This window comes from Phyllobates terribilis, unplaced genomic scaffold (genome assembly GCF_046119375.1).
Source record: "Phyllobates terribilis strain yellow unplaced genomic scaffold, ASM4611937v1 Scaffold_13__5_contigs__length_258822181, whole genome shotgun sequence".
NCBI lineage: Eukaryota > Metazoa > Chordata > Amphibia > Anura > Dendrobatidae > Phyllobates > Phyllobates terribilis.
Window position 1 is genome coordinate 96709362 of NW_027362773.1, and position 24736 is coordinate 96734097.

A 24736-nucleotide genomic window follows, 5' to 3' on the forward strand; every position below is an offset into this window, starting at 1 on the left:
AAAAAAAAAAAAAGACAAAATCAAAATTTGCTGCAGTGCATTTCCCACTTCCAGGCTGATCTACAGTACAAATGTCACAATGCCAAGTTAATTCCGCATGTGTCAACCAGCTAAATCTGCAGGGGGTTGAATACTACTTGTAGGCACTGTATATATAAAATACGTCAGCAGAGCAATCCCGCACAAAAAACGTCAGCGGAGCAATCCCGCAAAAAAAACGTCAGCGGAGCAATCCCGCACAAAAAACGTCAGCGGAGCAATCCCGCACAAAAAACGTCAGCGGAGCAATCCAGCCACTTTCTACTGAATATATATATAAAAAACGTCAGCGGAGCAACCCCGCACAAAATACGTCAGTGGAGCAACCCCGCACAAAATACGTCAGCGGAGCAATCCCGCACAAAATAAATCAGCGGAGCAACCCCGCACAAAATACGTCAGCGGAGCAATCCCGCACAAAATAAATCAGCGGAGCAATGCCGCACAAAATACGCCAGCGGAGCAATCCCGCACAAAATACGTCAGCGGAGCAATACCGCACAAAATACGTCAGAGGAGCAACCCCGCACAAAATACGTCAGCAGACCAATCCTGCACAAAATACATCAGCAGAGCAATCCCGCACAAAATACGTCAGCGGAGCAATCCCGCACAAAATACGTCAGCGGAGCAATCCCGCACAAAATACGTCAGCAGAGCAATCCCGCACAAAATACGTCAGCGGAGCAATCCCGCACAAAATACGTCAGCGGAGCAATCCCGCACAAAATACGTCAGCAGAGCAATCCCGCACAAAATACGTCAGCAGAGCAATCCCGCACAAAATACGTCAGCGGAGCAATCCCGCACAAAATACGTCAGCGGAGCAATCCCGCCACTTTCTACTGAATATATATATATATAAAATACGTCAGCAGAGCAATCCCGCACAAAATACGTCAGCGGAGCAATCCCGCACAAAATACGTCAGCGGAGCAATCCCGCCACTTTCTACTGAATATATACAGTACAGACCAAAAGTTTGGACACACCTTCTCATTTAAAGATTTTTCGGTATTTTCAGGACTATGAAAATTGTACATTCACACTGAAGGCATCAAAACTATGAATTAACACATGTGGAATTACACTGTGTTCCAAATTATTATGCAAATAATATTTTCTCAGATTTTCCCAAATTACCTATATGAATTGCAGTCATTGTAATTTTCCAGTCAAATAACTATTAGAGTACAATTGAAAGGTTTTTGTACAAACTGCCTATGATAACAGTATATTTTTAAAAAAATAAACTCAAACTGCACTCAAAATGCATGTTCCAAATTATTATGCACAGCAGAGTTTTCAACCTTTTCATTTTAATAAAGAACAAAAAATGGTCATTTTTGAAATTATAAGCATTAGCAGGTTATTACAAACTGAAATCAAACAGTTTTCAACTCAAAACTTTATTCTAGGTGATGTTACATTTGCACATAGGACCCCTTGTTCGAAAGGAGCTTCTGAACTCTCTCGTCCATTGAATTTGTTAGGTTTTGGATGGTTTCTTCTTTAATTGTTTTGCATGAGGACAGAATACCCTCCCAGAGCTTCAAGAGGTAGTCACCGGAAATGGTCTTCCAACAATCTTGAAGGAGTTCTCAGAGATGCTTAGCACTTGTTGGCCCTTTTGCCTTCACTCTGCGGTCCAGCTCACCCCAAACCATCTCGATTGGGTTCAGGTCTGGTGACTGTGGAGGCCAGGTCATCTGGCGTAGCACCCCATCACTCTCCTTCTTGGTCAAATAGCCCTTACACAGCCTGGAGGTGAGTTTGCGGTCATTGTCCTGTTGAAAAATAAATGATGGTCCAACTAAACGCAAACCGGATGGAATAGCATGCCGCTGCAAGATGCTGTGGTAGCCATGCTGGTTCAGTATGCCTTCAATTTTGAATAAATCCCCAACAGTGTCACCAGCAAAGCACCCCCACACCATCACACCTCCTCTTCCATGCTTCACGGTGGGAACCAGGCATGTACAGTCCATCCGTTCACCTTTTCTGCGTCGCACAAGGACACGGTGGTTGGAACCAAAGATCTCAAATTTGGACTCATCAGACCAAAGCACAGATTTCCACTGGTCTAATGTCCATTCCTTGTGTTCTGAGGCTGGTGACTCGGAAAAACTTCTCCTCAGAAGCAGAGGTGACTCTTGGTCTTCCTTTCCTGGGGCGGTCCTCATGTGAGCCAGTTTCTTTGTAGCGCTTGATGGTTTTTGCAACTGCACTTGGGGACACTTTCAGGCTTTGTGCCCACGATGCAGAAAGAAAAGCATGCGGATTGTACATGCGTTTTCCTGCCAGGGACATGCGGATGTGAAGCGTTCTTCACTTGCATTTCCGCATGCGGGTTGACAAGCGCTTTCCAAGCGATTTTAGCATCACTTGGAAAGTGCTTGTCAACTTGGTCACACTATATAAATCCATACAAATGGCATGGATTTATATAGTGTGACCTTAAAGAATGGTAAAAAATAAAAAAATAAATATACACTTACCTTCCGATGGCCCCCGCAGTCTTGCTTCACGCTCCGTCCCGGCTGCGGTGCACTGAAGGACCTGCCGACGTCAGCGTCGCGTGACCCGTCACATGACTATGACGTCAGCGCAGGTCCTTAAGTCCATCGCTAGCTGCCGGCATGAAAGGACGAATGCAGCGGGGGCAGCCAGAAGGTAAGTATATATTTATTTCATTCTTTTTTTTTACAGTTTTCTATGGTACCCGGGTCCTGAGGAGAGTCTCCTCTCCTCTAGACTTGGGTACCATCTGCACATTGGAACGCATGTATTCCGCATGTCCTTATCTAGTGAAGCGGAATGCACGCTTTGTAATGCAAGTTAATGGCGGCGATAACGCAGCACTTCCGCAAAATAATTGGTAGTGCTGCGTTTTTTTCCGCAATGATAATCCGCAGCGGAAATTTCCACAGCACGTGCACAGCACATGTGGATTATCATTGGGGAACATGGCAGGCCTTCTACCATGCGTTTTTTAACCGTTTCTGCAGCATTTTTGCAGCTGCAGAAAAGCTTAAAAAACGCATCGTGGGCACACAACCTGAAAGTTTGCCCAATTTTTCGCACTGACTGACCTTCATTTCTTAAAGTAATGATGGCCACTCGTTTTTCTTTACTTAGCTGTTTTTTTCTTGCCATAATACAAATTCTAACAGTCTATTCAGTAGGACTATCAGCTGTGTATCCACCTGACTTCTGCACAACACAACTGATGGTCCCAACCCCATTTATAAGGCAAGAAATCCCACTTATTAAACCTGACAGGGCACACCTAAGAAGTGAAAACCATTTCCGGTGACTGCCTCTTGAAGCTCATCAAGAGAATGCCAAGAGTGTGCACAGCAGTCATCAAAGCAAAAGGTGGCTACTTTGAAGAACCTAGAATATAAGACATATTTTCAGTTGTTTCACACTTTTTTGTTAAGTATATAATTCCACATGTGTTAATTCATAGTTTTGATGCCTTCAGTGTGAATGTACAATTTTCATAGTCATGAAAATACAGAAAAATCTTTAAATGAGGTGTGTCCAAACTTTTGGTCTGTACTGTATGTATGTATGTATGTATGTATGTATGTATAGTCATGGCCAAAAGTATTGAGAATGAGACAAATAGTAATTTTTCCAAAGTTTACTACTTCATTTTTTGTAATGGCAATTTGCATATACTCCTGAATGTCAAAGAGTGATCAGCTTAACAGCAATTACTGTACTTGCAAAGTCAATATTTGCCCAGAAAATGAACTTTAACCCCCAAAACACATTTCAACATCATTGCAGTCCTGCCTTAAAAGGAGCAGCTAACATCGTTTTAGTGACTGATCCATTAACACAGGTGTGGGTGTTGATGAGGACAGGGCTGGCAATCAGTCATGATTAAGTAAGAATGACATCACTGAACACTTTAACCGGTTCCCGACCGCCCACTGTACATAAACGTCGGCGCTGCCTGGGCTCTGTGCAGCGCCGACGTTTAAAAACGGTGGGTGGTCCCGCAGCGCTCAGGACCCCCAGGGTCCTGCTAGCGCTGCGGTACCGGTTCAGAGCGATAGCTCTGACATGTGGCATCATGGGGACCTGATTGGATCAGGTCCCCATGATGTTAACCTGTTCCTATCTTCTAGATGCCGCGATCCATAGCGATCGCGGCATTTAAAAGATAGTGACAGCCGGTGGTCGGCGATCGGGACCCCCCACATACCTGCCAGCGGCGGGGATCCCGGTGCTGTGACCTCTGACATCATCGAGACCTGATTGGCTCAGGTCTCGATGATGTCAGCGTCACACCAGCCAATCAGAGAGATCACCAGGGAAGTTTGTTTTAGCAACAAACTTTCCCGGGCGATCTGCCTGATAAATACACTGTTTCTCCTCCGATCTCAGTGAGAGAGCAGAGGAGAAACACTGTGACAAGAGCTGTCAGCCTTGCCACAGTAAAAGTGAAAAAAATAAAATAAAAAAGAAAGTAAGAGTTAGGGTTAGTCAGTCCTGTCAGATCAGTCAGTCAGTCCTGTCAGATCAGTCAGTCAGTCAGTCCTGTCAGATCAGTCAGTCAGTCAGTCCTGTCAGATGTGTCAGTCAGTCAGTCCTGTCAGATGTGTCAGTCAGTCAGTCCTGTCAGATGTGTCAGTCAGTCCTGTCAGATCTGTCAGATCAGTCAGTCCTGTCAGATCAGTCAGTCAGTCAGTCCTGTCAGATCAGTCAGTCAGTCAGTCCTGTCAGATCAGTCAGTCAGTCAGTCCTGTCAGATCAGTCAGTCAGTCAGTCCTGTCAGATCAGTCAGTCAGTCAGTCCTGTCAGATCAGTCAGTCAGTCCTGTCAGATCAGTCAGTCAGTCAGTCCTGTCAGATCAGTCAGTCAGTCAGTCAGATCTGTCAGTCAGTCAGTCCTGTCAGATCAGTCAGTCCTGTCAGGTCAGTCAGGTCAGTCCAGTCCGGTCAGTCCAGTCCGGTCAGTCCAGTCCGGTCAGTCCAGTCCGGTTCCGTCCAGTCCGGTTCCGTCCAGTCCGGTTCCGTCCAGTCCGGTTCCGTCCAGTCCGGTTCCGTCCTTTCAGTCCGGTCCGTTTAGTCCGGTCCGTTCAGTCCGGTCAAAAAATATAAAAATAAAATGGCCCGTCAGACTTATACCGCAGAGGAGGTGTATGCCCTGCTATGTTCTGACACTGATGACAGTGCAATCTCAGATGGAGATATGGATTTTGAGGGCTTTAGTAGCGGTGACACTGAGAGCTCAGAAATGAGCAGTGATTCTGGTCCATCCTCAAGCCCAAGGACCAGTACAGCAATAGGGGCAAATAGTGCTACTGGAGAAACGTCTCCAAATCAGGGAACACTGCCCAGTACAAGCGCTGTCCCTGCTACTAGTGAATTGGCGCACGCCAGTGTACAAGGGGCGTTGCCACATGATCTAGCATTTCCCAGATGGGAGGCTTCGGATTCGGCTGCTCCATTCAGCCCTGATTTCAACGCCACTCCTGGTATAAATGTGGAGGTGGAAGATTTTGGACCAATTCATTTTTTTAATTTGTTTTTTACAGACAGCTTGCTAGAGCATATTGTCGTGCAAACAAATTTATATGCATCCCAATTCATAAGCCAGAATCCCCGATCTTACTATGCTAGGGCAAATTTATGGACACCAACTAATGTCCCGGAAATTAAAAAAATTTTAGGACTTACATTTGCCATGGGGCTTGTTAAAAAACCGAGCATTCGATCCTACTGGTCCAACCACCCTGTTCAAGCCACCCCTATGTTTTCAGTCGTTCTTCCTAGGACCCATTATGAAATGCTCATGCGGTTTTGGCATTTTAACGACAATAGTCAATGCCTGCCCAGAAATGCCCCAGAACATGACAGGTTATATAAAATTAGACCCATCATTGAAAATTTGTCAGAAAAATTCTTAAGGCTCTACACCCCAACACAAAATATTTCTATAGACGAGTCCCTTGTAAAATTCAAAGGAAGACTGCACCTCAAGCAATTTATCCCATCTAAAAGGGCAAGGTTTGGAATAAAGCTCTATAAAATGTGCGAAAGTTCAACCGGATACACATCCGCTTTCCGCATATATGAGGGGAAAGATAGCCAGCTAAACCCACCAGGATGCCCTACTTATCTGGGGACATCTAGAAAAATTGTTTGGGAGCTGATAAGTCCATTTTTTCAAAAAGGCTACAATCTATATGTGGACAATTATTACACCAGCATACCCCTATTTAAAAGTCTGGTTGAACACAACATCGGGGCTTGTGGGACCATCCGTAAAAACCGTCAGGGGTTTCCACAACCATTGGTCAACCAAAAGTTGCAAAAGGGGCAGTCAGGGGCTGTACGCAACGGAGAGCTGCTTGCCCTGAAATATAGGGATAAGCGGGATATTTTTGTCCTCAGCTCGATCCACACAGATGCCACAAGGGCCACTGTAGAACTAGGATCCACCACTCCGAAGCAAAAACCTGTGTCAGTCATTGACTACAACAAACACATGGGGGGTGTGGACCTTGCAGACCAGCTTCTACAGCCATACCAGGTATCAAGAAAGTCCTATAACTGGTATAAAAAGTTGGTTATTTATTTGTTTCAGGTGGCCACATACAATTCTTTTGTGTTGTACAAAAAAGCAGAAAATTCAGATCCTTTTCTTGATTATCAAGAAAAGGTAATTGAAAATCTTGTCTTTCAAAGTGTTAGCCCCGCTCATCCATTAGAATCTGAGGATGTGAAAAGACTCACTGAGCGACATTTTATTGCACTTATTCCAGCAACGGAAACAAGAAGTAACCCCCAGAAAAGATGTCGTGTATGTACTAAGAGAGGAATGAGGCGTGATACCCGCTACTATTGCCCACAATGCCCATCATTGCCAGCCTTATGCGTCACTGACTGCTTTAAAATCTTCCACACAGAACCACGTTTTTAAACTGTAAAAATGTATCCCAATTTGTCATTCAAACATTTGGTTCATTTAGTGAATGACACATTCGAGTAGAGCTCACTTAATTTCCAGGGGGGGGGGGGGGTTCTCCAGAATCTAAACCTTCCATTGCGTGCTTGTTTCTGGAAATCATCCATTGAGTTAAAATGGTCACTAAACCCATAGATGAATTCCCAGAGGGGTGTCATTTCCAAAATGGGGTCACTTCAGGGGGTATTCTTTAGCTCTGGTACTCTGAAAAGTGCCAGAACAGCATAATCCCCCCTGAAGTGACCACATTATGGAAATGACACCTCTGTGGGAATTCATCTATGGGTTTAGTGACCATTTACCTACTTATTTTCCCACCACTAGATTAATTTATACAGAGGAGTAGATTGTAAAATTCGGTCACTTGTTGTGGGTTTCCTCTGTTTAGGCACCTCAGGGGCTCTCCAAATGCAACATGGCGTCCGCTATCCATTCCAGTCAAATTTCCATTCCAAAAGTCAAATGGCGCTCCTTACCTTCCGAGCCATGCCGTGCGCCCAAACAGTGGCTTTGCACCACATATGGGGTATCAGCGTGCTCAGGAGAAATTGCACAACACATTTTGGCGTCCATTTTTTCTGGCTGCCCTTGTGAAAATTAAAAATTTGAGGCTAAAGTAGCAGTTTTGTGTTAAAAATGTGTTTTTTTATTTTCACACTTCAACATTATAAAATTCTGTGAAGCCCCTGGGGGTTCAAGGTGCTCACCACACATCTAGATAAGTTCCTTAAGGGGTCTAGTTTCCAAAATGGGGTCACTTGTTGGGGGTTTCTTCTGTTTAGGCACCTCAGGGGCTCTCCAAATGCAACATGGCATCCGCTATCGATTCCAGTCAAATTTCCATTCCAAAAGTCAAATGGCGCTCCTTACCTTCCAAGCCATGCCGTGCGCCCAAACAGTGGCTTTGCACCACATATGGGGTATCAGAGTGCGCAGGAGAAATTGCACAACACATTTTGGGGTCCATTTTTTCTGGCTGCCCTTGTGAAAATTAAAAATTTGAGGCTAAAGTAGCAGTTTTGTGTTAAAAATGTGTTTTTTTTATTTTCACACTTCAACATTATAAAATTCTGTGAAGCCCCTGGGGGTTCAAGGTGCTCACCACACATCAAGATAAGTTCCTTGAGGGGTCTAGTTTCCAAAATGGGGTCACTTGTTGGGGGTTTCCTCTGTTTACGCACCTCAGGGGCTCTCCAAATGCAACATGGCGTCCGCTATCGATTACAGTCAAATTTCCATTCCAAAAGTCAAATGGCGCTCCTTACCTTCCAAGCCATGCCGTGCGCCCAAACAGTGGCTTTGCTCCACATATGGGGTATCAGCGTGCTCAGGAGAAATTGCACAACACATTTTAGGGTCCATTTTTTCTGGCTGCCCTTGTGAAAATTAAAAATTTGAGGCTAAAGTAGCAGTTTTGTGAAAAAAAGTTAAATGTTCATTGCTTTCTTCCACATTCCAAAAATTCCTGTGAAGCACCTGAAGGGTTAATAAACTTCTTGAATGTGGTTTTGAGCACCTTGAGGGGTGCAGTTTTTAGAATGGTATCACTTTTGGGTATTTTCTGTCATAAAGGCTCCTCAAAGTCACTTCAAATAAGATGTGGTCCCTAAAAAATGTTTTTGTAAATTTTGTTGTAAAAATGAGAAATCGCTGGTCAACTTTTAACCCTTATAGCTTCCTAACAAAAAAAAATTTTGGTTCCAAAATTGTGCTGATGTGAAGTAGACATGTGGGAAATGTTATTTATTAACTATTTGTGTGACATATCTCTCTGATTAAAGGGCATGAAAATTCAAAGTTTGAAAATTGCAAAATTTTCAAAATTTTCGCCAAATTTCCGATTTTTTCACAAATAAACGCAAGTGATATCAGAAATTTTACCACAATCATGAAGTACAATATGTCACAAAAAAACAATCTCAGAATCAGGGGGATCCGTTGAAGCGTTCCAGAGTAATTACCTCATAAAGTGACAGTGGTCAGAATTGAAAAAATTGGCCCGGTCACGAAGGCAAAAACAGGCTCTGGCGCGAAGTGGTTAAAAGGAGGCTGGTTCTTGGTATCATTGTTTCTCTTCAGTTAACCATGTTTATCTCTAAAGAAACACGTGCAGCCATCATTGCACTGCACAAAAATGGCCTAACAGGGAAGAGTATCGCAGCTACAAAGATTGCACCTCAGTCAACAATCTATTGCATCATCAAGAACTTCAAGGAGAGAGCTTCCATTGTTGTCAAAAGGCTCCAGGGCGCCCAAGAAAGACCAGCAAGCGCCAGGACCGTATCTTAAAACTGTTTCAGCTGCGGGATGGGACTACCAGCAGTGCCGAGCTTGCTCAGGAATGGCAGCAGGCTGGTGTGAGTGCTTCTGCACGCACTGTGAGGCGGAGACTCTTTGAGCAAGGGCTGATTTCAAGGAGGGCAGCAAAGAAGCCACTTCTCTCCAGAAAAAACATCAGGGACAGACTGATATTCTGCAAAAGGTACAGGGAGTGGACTGCTGAGGACTGGGGCAAAGTCATTTTCTCTGATGAATCCCCTTTTCGATTGTTTGGGACATCTGGAAAACAGCTTATTCGGAGAAGAAGAGGTGAGCGCTACCACCAGTCTTGTCTCATGCCAACTGTAAAGCATCCTGAAACCATTCATGTGTGGGGTTGCTTCTCAGCCAAGGGAATCGGCTCACTCACAGTCTTGCCTAAAAACACAGCCATGAATAAAGAATGGTACCAGAATGTCCTCCAAGAGCAACTTCTCCCAACCGTCCAAGACCAGTTTGGCGCTCAACAATGCCTTTTCCAGCATGATGGAGCACCTTGCCATAAAGCAAAGGTGATAACTAAATGGCTCATGGAACAAAACATAGAGATTTTGGGTCCATGGCCTGGAAACTCCCCAGATCTTAATCCCATTGAGAACTTGTGGTCAATCATCAAGAGACGGGTGGACAAACAAAAACCAACAAATTCTGGCAAAATGCAAGCATTGATTATGCAAGAATGGACTGCTATCAGTCAGGATTTGGTCCAAAAGTTGATTGAGAGCATGCCAGGGAGAATTACAGAGGTCTTGAAGAAGAAGGGGCAACACTGCAAATATTGACTTGCTGCATTAACTCATTCTAACTGTCAATATAACCTATTGGTACTCATAATATGATTGCAATTATATTTCTGTATGTGATATAAACATCAGACAAACACTAATAAAAACCAGAGGCCAGCAGATCATGTGAAAATATAATTTTGGTGTCATTCTCAAAACTTTTGGCCATGACTGATATATATATATAATCTGTGCAATGCCGGTCTTAAATTTGGAGTGGACTCTGCAATGCCGGTCTTAAATTTGGAGTGGACTCTGCAATGCCGGTCTTAAATTTGGAGTGGACTCTATCTACCCTTAGCATTTGCAGGCTTTAGCACAGGAGAGACAAGTGAGATGGGCTCACACAATTTGATCAAACTGTGCAGTAAGTAGAACAGTTTTATCAGTGGAGTCTACATAGCAGTAACGCAGTTCACAATTCATATATTCATACACACTATCATTATACAGGGATTTATCTTTATTTATATAAAAGCACACAAAAAAAACAGCCTTAATCATGAGTCTGCTGGAATAAGATGGGTAAACTTCACCCTTCATGAGCTGGAGTTTCTCTCTGTTACAACCTTATGCCTGAAATGTGAGAATCTGTATGGCTGTAAAGATCCAAGCCCATTCTGCTAACCTCCACTCACTTTCTAGAAAAGCGCCAGCGCTGCTGTAAAAAAGTATGCATGGGCTGATTTTTATGGTCCACCTTGTAATAATACATAGTGTCCATGTGTGCCTGCTTATCAGCTGCCAGTCAGCACCAATGTGTTCCCTATGTGCCCCCTTGCACTCCAAAAACACTTCTCGCCAATCCGCAGTCACAGTATTACTCAGAAGGGCCCATTAATAGTAATGAAGGTAAATGAGGGGGGACAGAGGACCTGTATGCTCCGCCGGCAGCCCTGATTGGTTAAGAGAACTCATTATGGGGGCACTAAGCGCCATTAGCCTAAAAAGAGTACTATGACAGTACAATGATCCAGCCTCGAAATTAGAGGATTTTTACTATTATTTTTTGGAAGGGACAAGCATCTAGGATCTGTGACTGTCAGGGGTGTGTCAGAGGTGACAGTCGCCCTGCAGTTGGTTGCAGGTGATCTCTACGTTTTGCATTGCAGACATCTTCCTAGAGGCTGGCTGTCTCTAGGACCCAGCGACTACCTCCCTCTGGTTAATTAGCTCCCTGGCCTGGGTGAATAAATGCCTGGTGTGTCTGAGAGGGAGGTGCCGGTGATATTCATTACTACTTGTGAGGCTTTAGCAAGAGCAGTACTTCGTCCTCTCTGGAGATTCAGGACATGTGCGCATTTGTTTGCAGTTGTCTAAAGCGAAGTAATTTCCCCCTGTTTGTCTACCCTTGTGGTCTACAGAGTTTAGTGGAGATCGACTAGTGCTCTTCTCTTCCTTCCCTAGCCATAGCCATATGCCAGGGAAAATCAGGGCGTGGCACGGGTGCGGTGATTGGTGACGGTAGTTGAGACAGGATGACACTAGACCAGACTAGGCGGTCTTCACTCCCCCCTTTCCCTATTGTCTGGGCTCTCTTTCCCTCTATGTTGCACTAAGTCTTTCCCCCACCTTGCGTGACAGTGACCCTCAAATAATCTAGATAAAAGTAAACTGCTGTTGACCGCACTGCGCCATTGTTGCGCAGAAGCAGCGCCAACGGCTTGTTATCAACCCAAGTCAGATTTTGGATTATTATTCCCAAATCCGGAGACATTTTTTGCAGCCTCCTCTCTCGATCGCTGTCGCCCACTGACCCCATAGAGCGGTTTTTATATACGAGCACCATTGTGCGTGTAGTTTGTAGCCGGCGGAGCCCACACCTGAGCGCAGCTCCTCGTCTCAAACCTTCCACATGGTGCTGACTGATAGAACGGAGAATCACAATGACCAATTATGAGCTTGTGTGTAATGTTCACGTCTTTAATTGAATTTCTCACATAATTCCAGTCGGCTGCCTTTGTTCTGACGTTGCCTGGGAGCACATTACAGCACAATGGCGCTGCAGTGATGAGCGAGCACCGAGAGTCATTAAAGCAATGCAGTGGAACATGGTACAATGGACGGGGAGCCGTGCTGAGGGAATGGAAGAACTGCATTGAGACGTGTCAGCATTAAATGAAAGACAGCCAGCCCCGCCGCCTCGTAAAGACGCCCAACCGGCAGAAATGTAACATGCGCCAAGCACCGGCATACAGAGATGGGGGAGGTGATGGTTCTGGATTGAGAATTCACTCTGCATTTACATTGTATCGATTCCAGTTTGTAAAGATGGGAAACATAGTAATCACAGTAATTATAGGGAACGCTCAGTAGTAATTAGGATTATTTAACGACTTTCTAGCAGAGAACTCATTATAGAAGTTGGAATCATGGAAGGCAGCGGACAGGGAGGGGGTCCCATATATAAACTTTGCAGCATTTTTTTCCCTACACCAGCCTATAACTTTTTCACATTATAAGTAAAATATATTATATATATATATATATATATATATATATATATATATATATAAATAATTCTTTAAACATATAGTCGTGTGAAAAAGTTTGTTAGTTGTTGAATTACTGCTGCAAAGTAAGAATGTTTTCACAAAAAGAAGAGTCAATAGTTTATTTGTATTAAATAAATGCAAAGTGAATAAACAAAAGAGCAATATAACTCCCATCAATATTTGGTGTGACCGGCCGCCCTTTGCCTTCATTAATTCTTCTAGATTCACTGGTCATTTGCACACAGTTTGTAAATGAACTCGGCAGAAAGATGTTCCAAACATCTTGGAAAATAACCCCAGATCTTCTGTGTATGAAACCTATGGAAATCCTTCTGTCTCTTCATCATCAGTTCCAGGACTCCTGGCTCGTCCGGACATTGGCTGGATGTTTGGGGGTTATTGTTCTGCTGCAGAATCCTGATGGTATTACTGGGTCTCACTGGTTGCTGCCAGTTTTGAGCTGATGGCACTGCTGGACATCTTCTGATTTAAAAAATAAATGAAGTACAATGCGTCTTTTATCTGCTGCAAGTTTCCTTAGATAACCAAGGCATCTACAATGTTGCCCATATCTTGATACTTTTTCAGAAGAGCTTCTGCTAAGCTCTGGAAACCGCATTCTGCTTTGAAATCTTTGCCTGGGAGAGACCTTGCTGATGCAGTATAACTACCTTGTGTCTTGTTGCTGTGCTCATTCTTGATATGGTGTTTGACCTGTAGCATGGAACCGTCTTCCACAACCTCACCTTTGTAGCAGAGTTTAAATGTTCCTCACCCAGTTTTGAGCCTATTACACAGTTGTTTCTGTTACAGTTAATGTTTGTGCTTCAGTCTACATATGAAAATGAAGATTATTACCTGTTTGGTATAACTGGTTACTAATCTACCTTACCACAATCCTACAAAATACCTGATTTTGTGCAAGTGTACCTAGAAGAATTGATGCAGTTTTGAAGGCAAAGAGCGGTCACACCATATGTGGATTTGATTTTGATTTCTATTTTGTTTGTCACTTTGCAGTTCGGTAAATGAGAAAAATAAACTATTAAAAGGGAACCGGTTATGTCCGCTTAGGCTTAACCAGCAGGTTAACAGCGTTACAATGCTGCCCGGCCACCTTACTGAAAGTGTGGCTACTGGGAGAAAATTAACTTCTTTCTTCCAGGGAGCCACAGGCTTGCAGTCATAGGGGCGTGGACGTAGAGATTACAGACTATGGGTACTAGATTCTGTGATGGGGTGTTAATCCAGAGAATTTATCTGATTGCCGAATGTGGGGTCAGGAAGGAATTTTTCCCCTGATAAGGAGCTATTAGTATCTGCCCCATGGGTTTTGCCTCTCTCTGTATTAACATGTTAGGCTATAGGTTGAACTCGATGGACTTAAGTCTACCATCAACCTTAGAAACATGTTTGTGAATGCAAAGAGGGTTTAAGCTGCTGCCAGACACCTTTACCCTGTCAGCACCCAGTCTTATCTTCCATGAGGACAATGGGTATGGCATGCTGGAAGACACAGTATGGCTAGGTCTCCTGCAGCACTTGTCCTCAGCTTTCCTAAATTATTACCTAATGCAGCAACATGGGCAGGAGTATCTGCATGGCCAGAATGACTAGGAAACTGCTGGTAATGACTTTGGGTTTAGTATCTCCGGGTGAAATTCTGATGACTGGTGCTCCGACGCCGCTCTTGTGCCCTCTACGCCGAGCACTGGAGAGATCAGGATGTGAAGGGGTTACACCCTAGATTTAAATAACCCATTTAAGGCCAGCAGACTACAAGTGCTCAGAACAAACGCCTTGCAGCGAGTACTAATGGCACCATCGCTCATCTGTGGTGGGAACATTCCCAGCCGAGCGGAACTCCATCTACAGCTGAGGGTTCGCACAGTTCCCGCAATGTTCCCGTACACTATGGAAATTTCCATACAAACCTGCTCCTCCGGCGTCCAGATACTTGTCCTTTGCATAAATAACGGAATCCAGCATAGACTCAAACAGCAGGAAGTAACCCTGCGGAAAAAGAGCAGAAAACAAAGGGTAAGATGGGATCAAGATGCACGGAAAGAGCCAAGACAGGGCGCTGAGACATATGCAAGAACGTCTCATTGTCCTAAGTCGTCTGCAATACATAGGAAAAGGAAAACTCTCTGACATCTGGGGGTCCGACCACTATAACCCCCATTGATCCTGAGAACAGGGACCCACCCGAATAAAGAAGTCGTCTATATATTGACTATGGCACTGCCAGACACAGCCAAGTAAAGCGCTAATATTTCCCGGTCAGTCTCATAGACAATGAATGTGAGGGGTCCTGTGTATAATTGAGATTGACAATATTTAAAGGGGGCCCATTCTCGGCATCCAGTCGGCCAGAAGCAATCATTGGAATACTCCTTTAATTTTTCTAAATAGATATTGTCGAATAGGTCTTTTTGCAATTTACTGCTTATTTACATTTTCGGCCATTCTTGAGATATTTACACTTTTCCTTTGTTTACAGATCGTTGCCTTGGAGACCGACCACAACTGCTAGACAGCAGAATAAGCATAGTGCTTACAAGCTCTTTTCTGTTGAGCCTGTAAGTACTGTTTTGAAGCTGCCAGGATCACTGGAGTGCCCTGTTACCTCAAAGTCTTGGCAGTGCTTAAAAAGTAGAAAGCAGAGGTGGTCGGTCTCCTAGGCAACGAGCTGTTAATAAAAGTTAATATGTCAAGAAAGGCTGAAATTCTTAATAAGCAGCAAATTGCAAAAGTGCTTCTATTTACAAGCACTTTCCATCTATGAGATGGGAATAACCCTTTAGGTTGTGCCCTATCTTGCGGTAAGAGACCTTTTTTAATGTATTCCTCCAAAACATCCTATAATATAAGCCCCTAAAAGGGTTGTAAAAACATGGCTGTCGTCAATCAAAAACAGCGCCACACCTAGATACAGGTTGTGTCTGGTATAACAGGTCATTACTAGTCTAAATGGAGCTGGGTAGCAATACCAGACACAATCCACACTTTTCCGGAAAAAGTACTTGAGGACCTCTATTTCTTGGTGATTTTATTTTCGGTCTCTATAACCTTCTCGGTGGCTGACGCCGGAGATCATCCTCATTATCAGCCCCAGCAGGGGGCACTGTAATAGATTTCCACAAGGTAATAGCTGCTCCCCACACAAAACCTCTGGCTCGAGTTTTATCACTTTCAATTATGTTTGCTGCAAAACAGATTTCACGTGTCGCCCGCCCTGCAGACAATCTACATTTATAGGGATCTGAAACTAAGTTTGACATTTTGGAATCCCATTTCAAGATATATAGTCGGGGACAACATCTCAGTGTGAACAGTGCACCGATCATCCTACAGCATCAAGGCCAAAGCATAAGGCGCTGTCTCACTGCAGAAATATCAACGGCCCCAGGCAATCTGTTCATGGCACAAAATAATAAATCCCATTTCCACAAGGATAATTCCCTATTGCCCATTAAACTTTGCAATAGAATTCAGCCGGAACAGAATAATTTTATATTTCACCTTTCTATGCAGCAAAAAGGACGCTGTATCAGCACCCAGAGAAGAGGACGAGCAATGTGATAGATACTCTGTATAACAGCTGCAGTATATACAAAAGGCAGGGAGGCAAGAGCATCTTGTATTATACTCCAGAGCAGCACTCAATAATATGCTGGTGCAGTCACTGTGTACATACATTACATTACTGATCCTGAGTTACATCCTGTATTATACTCCAGAGCTGCACTCACTATTCAGCTGGTGCAGTCACTGTGTACATACATTACATTACTGATCCTGAGTTACATCCTGTATTATACTCCAGAGCTGCACTCACTATTCTGCTGGTGCAGTCCCTGTGTACATACATTACATTACTGATCCTGTACTGATCCTGAGTTACATCCTGTATTATACTCCAGAGCTGCACTCACTATTCAGCTGGTGCAGTCACTGTGTACATACATTACATTACTGATCCTGAGTTACATCCTGTATTATACTCCAGAGCTGCACTCACTATTCAGCTGGTGCAGTCACTGTGTGCATACATTACATTACTGATCCTGAGTTACATCCTGTATTATACTCCAGAGCTGCACTCACTATTCTGCTGGTGCAGTCACTGTACATACATTACATTACTGATCCTGTACTGATCCTGAGTTACATCCTGTATTACGCTCCAGAGCTGCACTCACTATTCGGCTGGTGCAGTCACTGGGTACATACATTACATTACTGATTCTGAGTTACATCCTGTATTATACTCCAGAGCTGCACTCACTATTCTGCTGGTGCAGTCACTGTGTACATACATTACATTACTGATCCTGAGTTACATCCTGTATTATACTCCAGAGCTGCACTCACTATTCTGCTGGTGCAGTCCCTGTGTACATACATTACATTACTGATCCTGTACTGATCCTGAGTTACATCCTGTATTACGCTCCAGAGCTGCACTCACTATTCGGCTGGTGCAGTCACTGGGTACATACATTACATTACTGATTCTGAGTTACATCCTGTATTATACTCCAGAGCTGCAGTCACTATTTTGCAACTTCAGAGCTGAAATCTCTCAGTATACTCCGCTTGCTCAGTGCCTACATAGTAGTTGCTCGGGTTGTTTCTGTTCTAGAAAGATACGTTCTTTATGTAATTCGATGGAGGACAAACTCTTTCTGACCCTGATGTACAGCAGAGGTTGGCCGCCTGTAACCATGGAGACACATTGCTCTGCAAAGTAGCTGGGGACACAAAATCCTATGAGATTTTTAGTTAAAACTATTTACTAAGATTGTGTGCCTTATTTTCGTTATACATACAGGTCCAGCTGTCTTCTTTTGGGTGCTCTGTCAGCACTGGACCCTCTAGGATACTCACAGCAGGGGCTCTCATGGCATGCTGGGAGTTGTAGTGTTACAGATGAGAGTAGGAGCCCGCAGCTGTCCACAATGAGGGCGGCCTGCGCAGTCCACGGCCCTGTCTTATTATTCACACGCAGGGCCATTTAGAATGTAATTTCCCGCTCGGCTGCTCCACCTGTAGGGGAGCCATCTGGAGGAGAATTATACCTGACACCTTTCCCATAATGCTCTTGGGCAACATTCTGTATTTTTTTCATTCTTTAGCCCCCAGTCACCACCTTCAAAATTAATTACTGCAAAAGAGCCCAGCGTCACCCCGCGTGCAGGAGTCAACCGAGCGACAATGTAGCACATTAGCGTCACATGAAACCATTTCGACAAATGTAACAACTTAATCGTCAACGAAAAATATCCAGAGAGGATTCTAAAGTGAAGCGAGACTCATGGCGGAGATACACGACCGACGGCAACCGGGGGGGGGGGGGGGGCGCATGCAAAAGACCCCTGCAGACTGCAGCAGGAAGACTACACCACATAAGTGCTGGGAAACTGAGTGTTACTGATGATATCCCGGCCCCGTACTCATGTCGTGACATGTGCATGTTTGGCCAGTATCATGTGGGGGTCCACTGCTCCAGTGTGAGGTCGTAATGTCATCGGGACCACTCACTTCCGACCCCGAAGTGAACAGTGCTAATCCCTTTAATTCTTAATCCCTTTAAAAGGATTAAATTATACAATGCACAGGTATTATACAATTTGTGTTTCATTTAATTATCATTTCTAAAAACCCTGCTGTCTTGGGTGTATTCCTGATGCTTAAAAGGGAATCTGTCAGCATGTTTTGCTATGTAATCTGACAGCAGCATGATGTAGGGGCAGAGACCCCGATTCCAGCGATGTGTCACTTAATTTACTCGGTTCAGCAGTTGTGATACAATCACAGTTTTCTCTGCTGCAGATCTAGCAGAGCTGAAAATGCTGAGCTGTATATAATCCCACCCACAACACTGATTAGTGGCTTTCCGTGTACACTGTACATTGACAGAAAGGCGCCAATCATATCTGGGGGGCGGGGTTGGACCAGGAGGCAGGAGACACCTAGTACTGTAGTGATAATCTCCTGCTGATAAAACACTGCTTTTAGTGAAACAGTCCAGCAAGTGACGCATCACTGGAATCAGGCTTTCTGCCCCTACAACATGCTGCTGTCAGATTACAGAGCAATACCGGCTGACATATTCCTTTTAAAGCCTGTACAGACCTAAAACTTCTAACAGCTGAGGATGTGTAACAAATGTACCCAGTCTAGATGTAGAATATTTTCATTCACTGGAAGGGTCTATTTATACTGGTCGGCCATGGCTGTCAGACGGCTGCCGATTGGCTGCATACAAGCAGATCAGCGGATGATTAATAACTTGTCCAGACAGGCTGACCGAGCGTCCATCTGTATAGAACGATCATTAACATAACCGTTCTGTGAGCATTGAATATCATTCTTCTCGGCAGCACATCTCCGGGTTTACACAGGATCATGTGCTGCAGACAACAAAATCATTTTATTTGATGAATGTAATCAGGTGATTGCCTGCTGTCTGGCAACCCCAATAAAAACTGCTACAATGTATCCTCACTACCCAGACACTGCTCCAATGTATCCCCACTACCCAGACACTGCTCCAATGTATCCCCACTACCCAGACACCGCTCCAATGTATCCCACTACCCAGACACTGCTCCAATGTATCCCCACTACCCAGACACTGCTCCAATGTATCCCCACTACCCAGACACTGCTCCAATGTATCCCCACTACCCAGACACTGCTCCAATGTATCCCCACTACCCAGACACCCGTACAATGTATACCCACTACCCAGACACCCGTACAATGTATACCCACTACCCAGACACCGCTCCAATGTATCCCGACTACCCAGACACCGCTCCAATGTATCCCCACTACCCAGACACCGCTCCAATGTATCCCCACTACCCAGACACTGCTCCAATGTATCCCCACTACCCAGACGCTGCTCCAATGTATCCCCACTACCCAGACACCGCTCCAATGTATCCCCACTACCCAGACACCGCTCCAATGTATCCCCACTACCCAGACACTGCTCCAATGTATCCCCACTACCCAGACACCGCTCCAATGTATCCCCACTACCCAGACACTGCTCCAATGTATCCCCACTACCCAGACACTGCTCCAATGTATCCCCACTACCCAGACACTGCTCCAATGTATCCCCACTACCCAGACGCTGCTCCAATGCATCCCCACTACCCAGACGCTGCTCCAATGTATCCCACTACCCAGACACTGCTCCAATGTATCCCCACTACCCAGACACTGCTCCAATGTATCCCCACTACCCAGACACTGCTCCAAAGTATCCCACTACCCAGACACTGCTCCAATGTATCCCACTACCCAGACACTGCTCCAATGTATCCCCACTACCCAGACACTGCTCCAATGTATCCCAACTACCCAGACACTGCTCCAATGAATCCCCACTACCCAGACACCCGTACAATGTATACCCACTACCCAGACACCGCTCCAATGTATCCCCACTACCCAGACACCGCTCCAATGTATCCCCACTACCCAGACACCGCTCCAATGTATCCCCACTACCCAGACACCGCTCCAATGTATCCCCACTACCCAGACACTGCTCCAATGTATCCCCACTACCCAGACACCGCTCCAATGTATCCCCACTACCCAGACACTGCTCCAATGTATCCCCACTACCCAGACACTGCTCCAATGTATCCCCACTACCCAGACACTGCTCCAATGTATCCCCACTAAACAGACACTGCTCCAATGTATCCCCACTACCCAGACACTGCTCCAATGTATCCCCACTACCCAGACACTGCTCCAATGTATCCCCAATACCCAGACACTGCTCCAATGTATCCCCACTACCAAGACACTGCTCCAATGTATCCCCACTACCCAGACATTGCTCCAATGTATCCCACTACCCAGACACTGCTCCAATGTATCCCACTACCCAGACACTGCTCCAATGTATCCCCACTACCCAGACACTGCTCCAATGTATCCCACTACCCAGACACTGCTCCAATGTATCCCCACTACCCAGACACTGCTCCAATGTATCCCACTACCCAGACACTGCTCCAATGTATCCCCACTACCCAGACACTGCTCCAATGTATCCCCACTACCCAGACACTGCTCCAATGTATCCCCACTACCCAGACACTGCTCCAATGTATCCCCACTACCCAGACACTGCTCCAATGTATCCCCACTACCCAGACATTGCTCCAATGTATCCCACTACCCAGACACTGCTCCAATGTATCCCACTACCCAGACACTGCTCCAATGTATCCCCACTACCCAGACACTGCTCCAATGTATCCCACTACCCAGACACTGCTCCAATGTATCCCACTACCCAGACACTGCTCCAATGTATCCCACTACCCAGACACTGCTCCAATGTATCCCACTACCCAGACACTGCTCCAATGTATCCCCACTACCCAGACACTGCTCCAATGTATCCCCACTACCCAGACACTGTTCCAATGTATCCCCACTACCCAGACACTGCTCCAATGTATCCCCACTACCCAGACACTGCTCCAATGTATCCCCACTACCCAGACACTGCTCCAATGTATCCCACTACCCAGACACCGCTCCAATGTATCCCCACTACCCAGACACTGCTCCAATGTATCCCCACTACCCAGACACTGCTCCAAAGTATCCCCACTACCCAGACACTGCTCCAATGTATCCCCACTACCCAGACGCTGCTCCAATGTATCCCCACTACCCAGACGCTGCTCCAATGTATCCCCACTACCCAGACGCTGCTCCAATGCATCCCCACTACCCAGACACTGCTCCAATGTATCCCCACTACCCAGACACTGCTCCAATGTATCCCCACTACCCAGACACTGCTCCAATGTATCCCACTACCCAGACACTGCTCCAATGTATCCCCACTACCCAGACACTGCTCCAATGTATCCCACTATCCAGACACCGCTCCAATGTATCCCACTACCCAGACACCGCTACAATGTATCCCCACTACCCAGACACTGCTCCAATGTATCCCACTACCCAGACACTGCTCCAATGTATCCCCACTACCCAGACACTGCTCCAATGTATCCCCACTACCCAGACACTGCTCCAATGTATCCCACTACCCAGACACTGCTCCAATGTATCCCACTACCCAGACACAGCTCCAATGTATCCCACTACCCAGACACAGCTCCAATGTATCCCACTACCCAGACACTGCTCCAATGTATCCCCACTACCCAGACACTGCTCCAATGTATCCCACTACCCAGACACTGCTCCAATGTATCCCACTACCCAGACACTGCTCCAATGTATCCCCACTACCCAGACACTGCTCCAATGTATCCCCACTACCCAGACACTGCTCCAATGTATCCCCACTACCCAGACACTGCTCCAATGTATCCCACTATCCAGACACTGCTCCAATGTATCCCACTACCCAGACACCGCTACAATGTATCCCCACTACCCAGACACTGCTCCAATGTATCCCCACTACCCAGACACTGCTCCAATGTATCCCACTACCCAGACACTGCTCCAATGTATCCCCACTACCCAGACACTGCTCCAATGTATCCCCACTACCCAGACACTGCTCCAATGTATCCCACTATCCAGACACTGCTCCAATGTATCCCACTACCCAGACACCGCTACAATGTATCCCCACTACCCAGACACTGCTCCAATGTATCCCACTACCCAGACACAGCTCCAATGTATCCCCACTACCCAGACACTGCTCCAATGTATCCCCACTACCCAGACACTGCTCCAATGTATCCCACTACCCAGACACTGCTCCAATGTATCCCACTACCCAGACACTGCTCCAATGTATCCCACTACCCAGACACAGCTCCAATGTATCCCACTACCCAGACACTGCTCCAATGTATCCCCACTACCCAGACACTGCTCCAATGTATCCCACTACCCAGACACTGCTCCAATGTATCCACACTACCCAGACACTGCTCCAATGTATCCCACTACCCAGACACTGCTCCAATGTATCCCCACTACCCAGACACTGCTCCAATGTATCCCCACTACCCAGACACTGCTCCAATGTATCCCCACTACCCAGACACTGCTCCAATGTATCCCACTATCCAGACACTGCTCCAATGTATCCCACTACCCAGACACCGCTACAATGTATCCCCACTACCCAGACACTGCTCCAATGTATCCCACTACCCAGACACAGCTCCAATGTATCCCCACTACCCAGACACTGCTCCAATGTATCCCCACTACCCAGACACTGCTCCAATGTATCCCACTACCCAGACACAGCTCCAATGTATCCCCACTACCCAGACACTGCTCCAATGTATCCCACTATCCAGACACTGCTCCAATGTATCCCACTACCCAGACACCGCTACAATGTATCCCCACTACCCAGACACTGCTCCAATGTATCCCCACTACCCAGACACTGCTCCAATGTATCCCACTATCCAGACACTGCTCCAATGTATCCCACTACCCAGACAATGCTCCAATGTATCCCACTACCCAGACAATGCTCCAATGTATCCCACTACCCAGACACCGCTACAATGTATCCCCACTACCCAGACACTGCTCCAATGTATCCCACTACCCAGACACAGCTCCAATGTATCCCCACTACCCAGACACTGCTCCAATGTATCCCCACTACCCAGACACTGCTCCAATGTATCCCACTACCCAGACACAGCTCCAATGTATCCCCACTACCCAGACACTGCTCCAATGTATCCCCACTACCCAGATACTGCTCCAATGTATCCCCACTACCCAGACAATGCTCCAATGTATCCCCACTACCCAGACAATGCTATAATGTATCCCCACTACCCAGACACTGCTCCAATGTATCCCCACTACCCAGACACTGCTCCAATGTATCCCACTACCCAGACACAGCTCCAATGTATCCCCAATACCCAGACACTGCTCCAATGTATCCCCAATACCCAGACACTGCTCCAATGTATCCCACTACCCAGACACAGCTCCAATGTATCCCCACTACCCAGACACTGCTCCAATGTATCCCCACTACCCAGATACTGCTCCAATGTATTCCCACTACCCAGACACTGCTATAATGTATCCCCACTACCCAGACACTGCTACAATGTATCCCCACTACCCAGACACTGCTACAATGTATCCCCACTACCCAGACACCCGTACAATGTATCCCCACTACCCAGACACTGCTCCAATGTATCCCACTACCCAGACACTGCTCCAATGTATCACCACTACCCAGACACTGCTACAACGTATCCTTACTATCTAGAAACTACTCCAATGTATCCCACTACACAGACACTGCTACAATGTATCACCACTACCCAGACACTGCTACAACGTATCCTTACTATCTAGAAACTGCTACAATGTATCCTTACTACCCAGACACGGCTACAATGTTTCCCCACTACCCAGACACTGCTACAATGTATCCTCACTTTCTAGAAACTGCTACAATGTATCCTTACTATCTAGAAACTGCTACAATGTATCCTTTAGAAACTGTTACAATGTATCCTTGCTACCTAAAAACTGCTGCAATGTATCCTTGCTTCCTAAAAACTGCTACAATGTATCCTTGCTACCTAAAAACTGCTACAATGTATCCATTGCTACCTAAAACCCGCAACAATGTATCCTTGCTACCTAGAAACTGCTACAATGTATCCTTACTACCTAGAAACTGCTACAATGTATTCCCACTACCCAGACACTGCTACAATGTATCCTTACTATCCAGACACTGCTACAATGTATCCTTACTATCCAGACACTGCTACAATCTATCACCACTACCCAGACACTGCTACAATGTACTCTTGCTACCTAGAAACTGCTACAATGTATCCTCACTACCCAGACACTGCTACAATGTATCCTCACTACCCAGACACTGCTCCAATGTATCCCCACTACCCAGACACTGCTCCAATGTATCCCCACTACCCAGACACTGCTCCAATGTATCCCCACTACCCAGACACTGCTCCAATGTATCCCCACTACCCAGACACTGCTCCAATGTATCCCCACTACCCAGACACTGCTCCAATGTATCCCACTATCCAGACACTGCTC

The 24736-nt window shown here is 45.7% G+C and overlaps 1 protein-coding gene across 2 annotated transcripts in view; it reads right to left on the reverse strand.

Moving 5' to 3' along the window:
* Positions 1-24736, reverse strand: part of PRMT3 (protein arginine methyltransferase 3) — a 178045-nt gene that overhangs the window by 72915 nt on the left and 80394 nt on the right. For both annotated transcript variants that reach the window (XM_073658227.1, XM_073658228.1), the window contains one exon: positions 14560-14638. In XM_073658227.1, coding sequence (XP_073514328.1) covers positions 14560-14638 — 79 coding nt within the window. The remainder of the gene's footprint in view (positions 1-14559; positions 14639-24736) is intronic.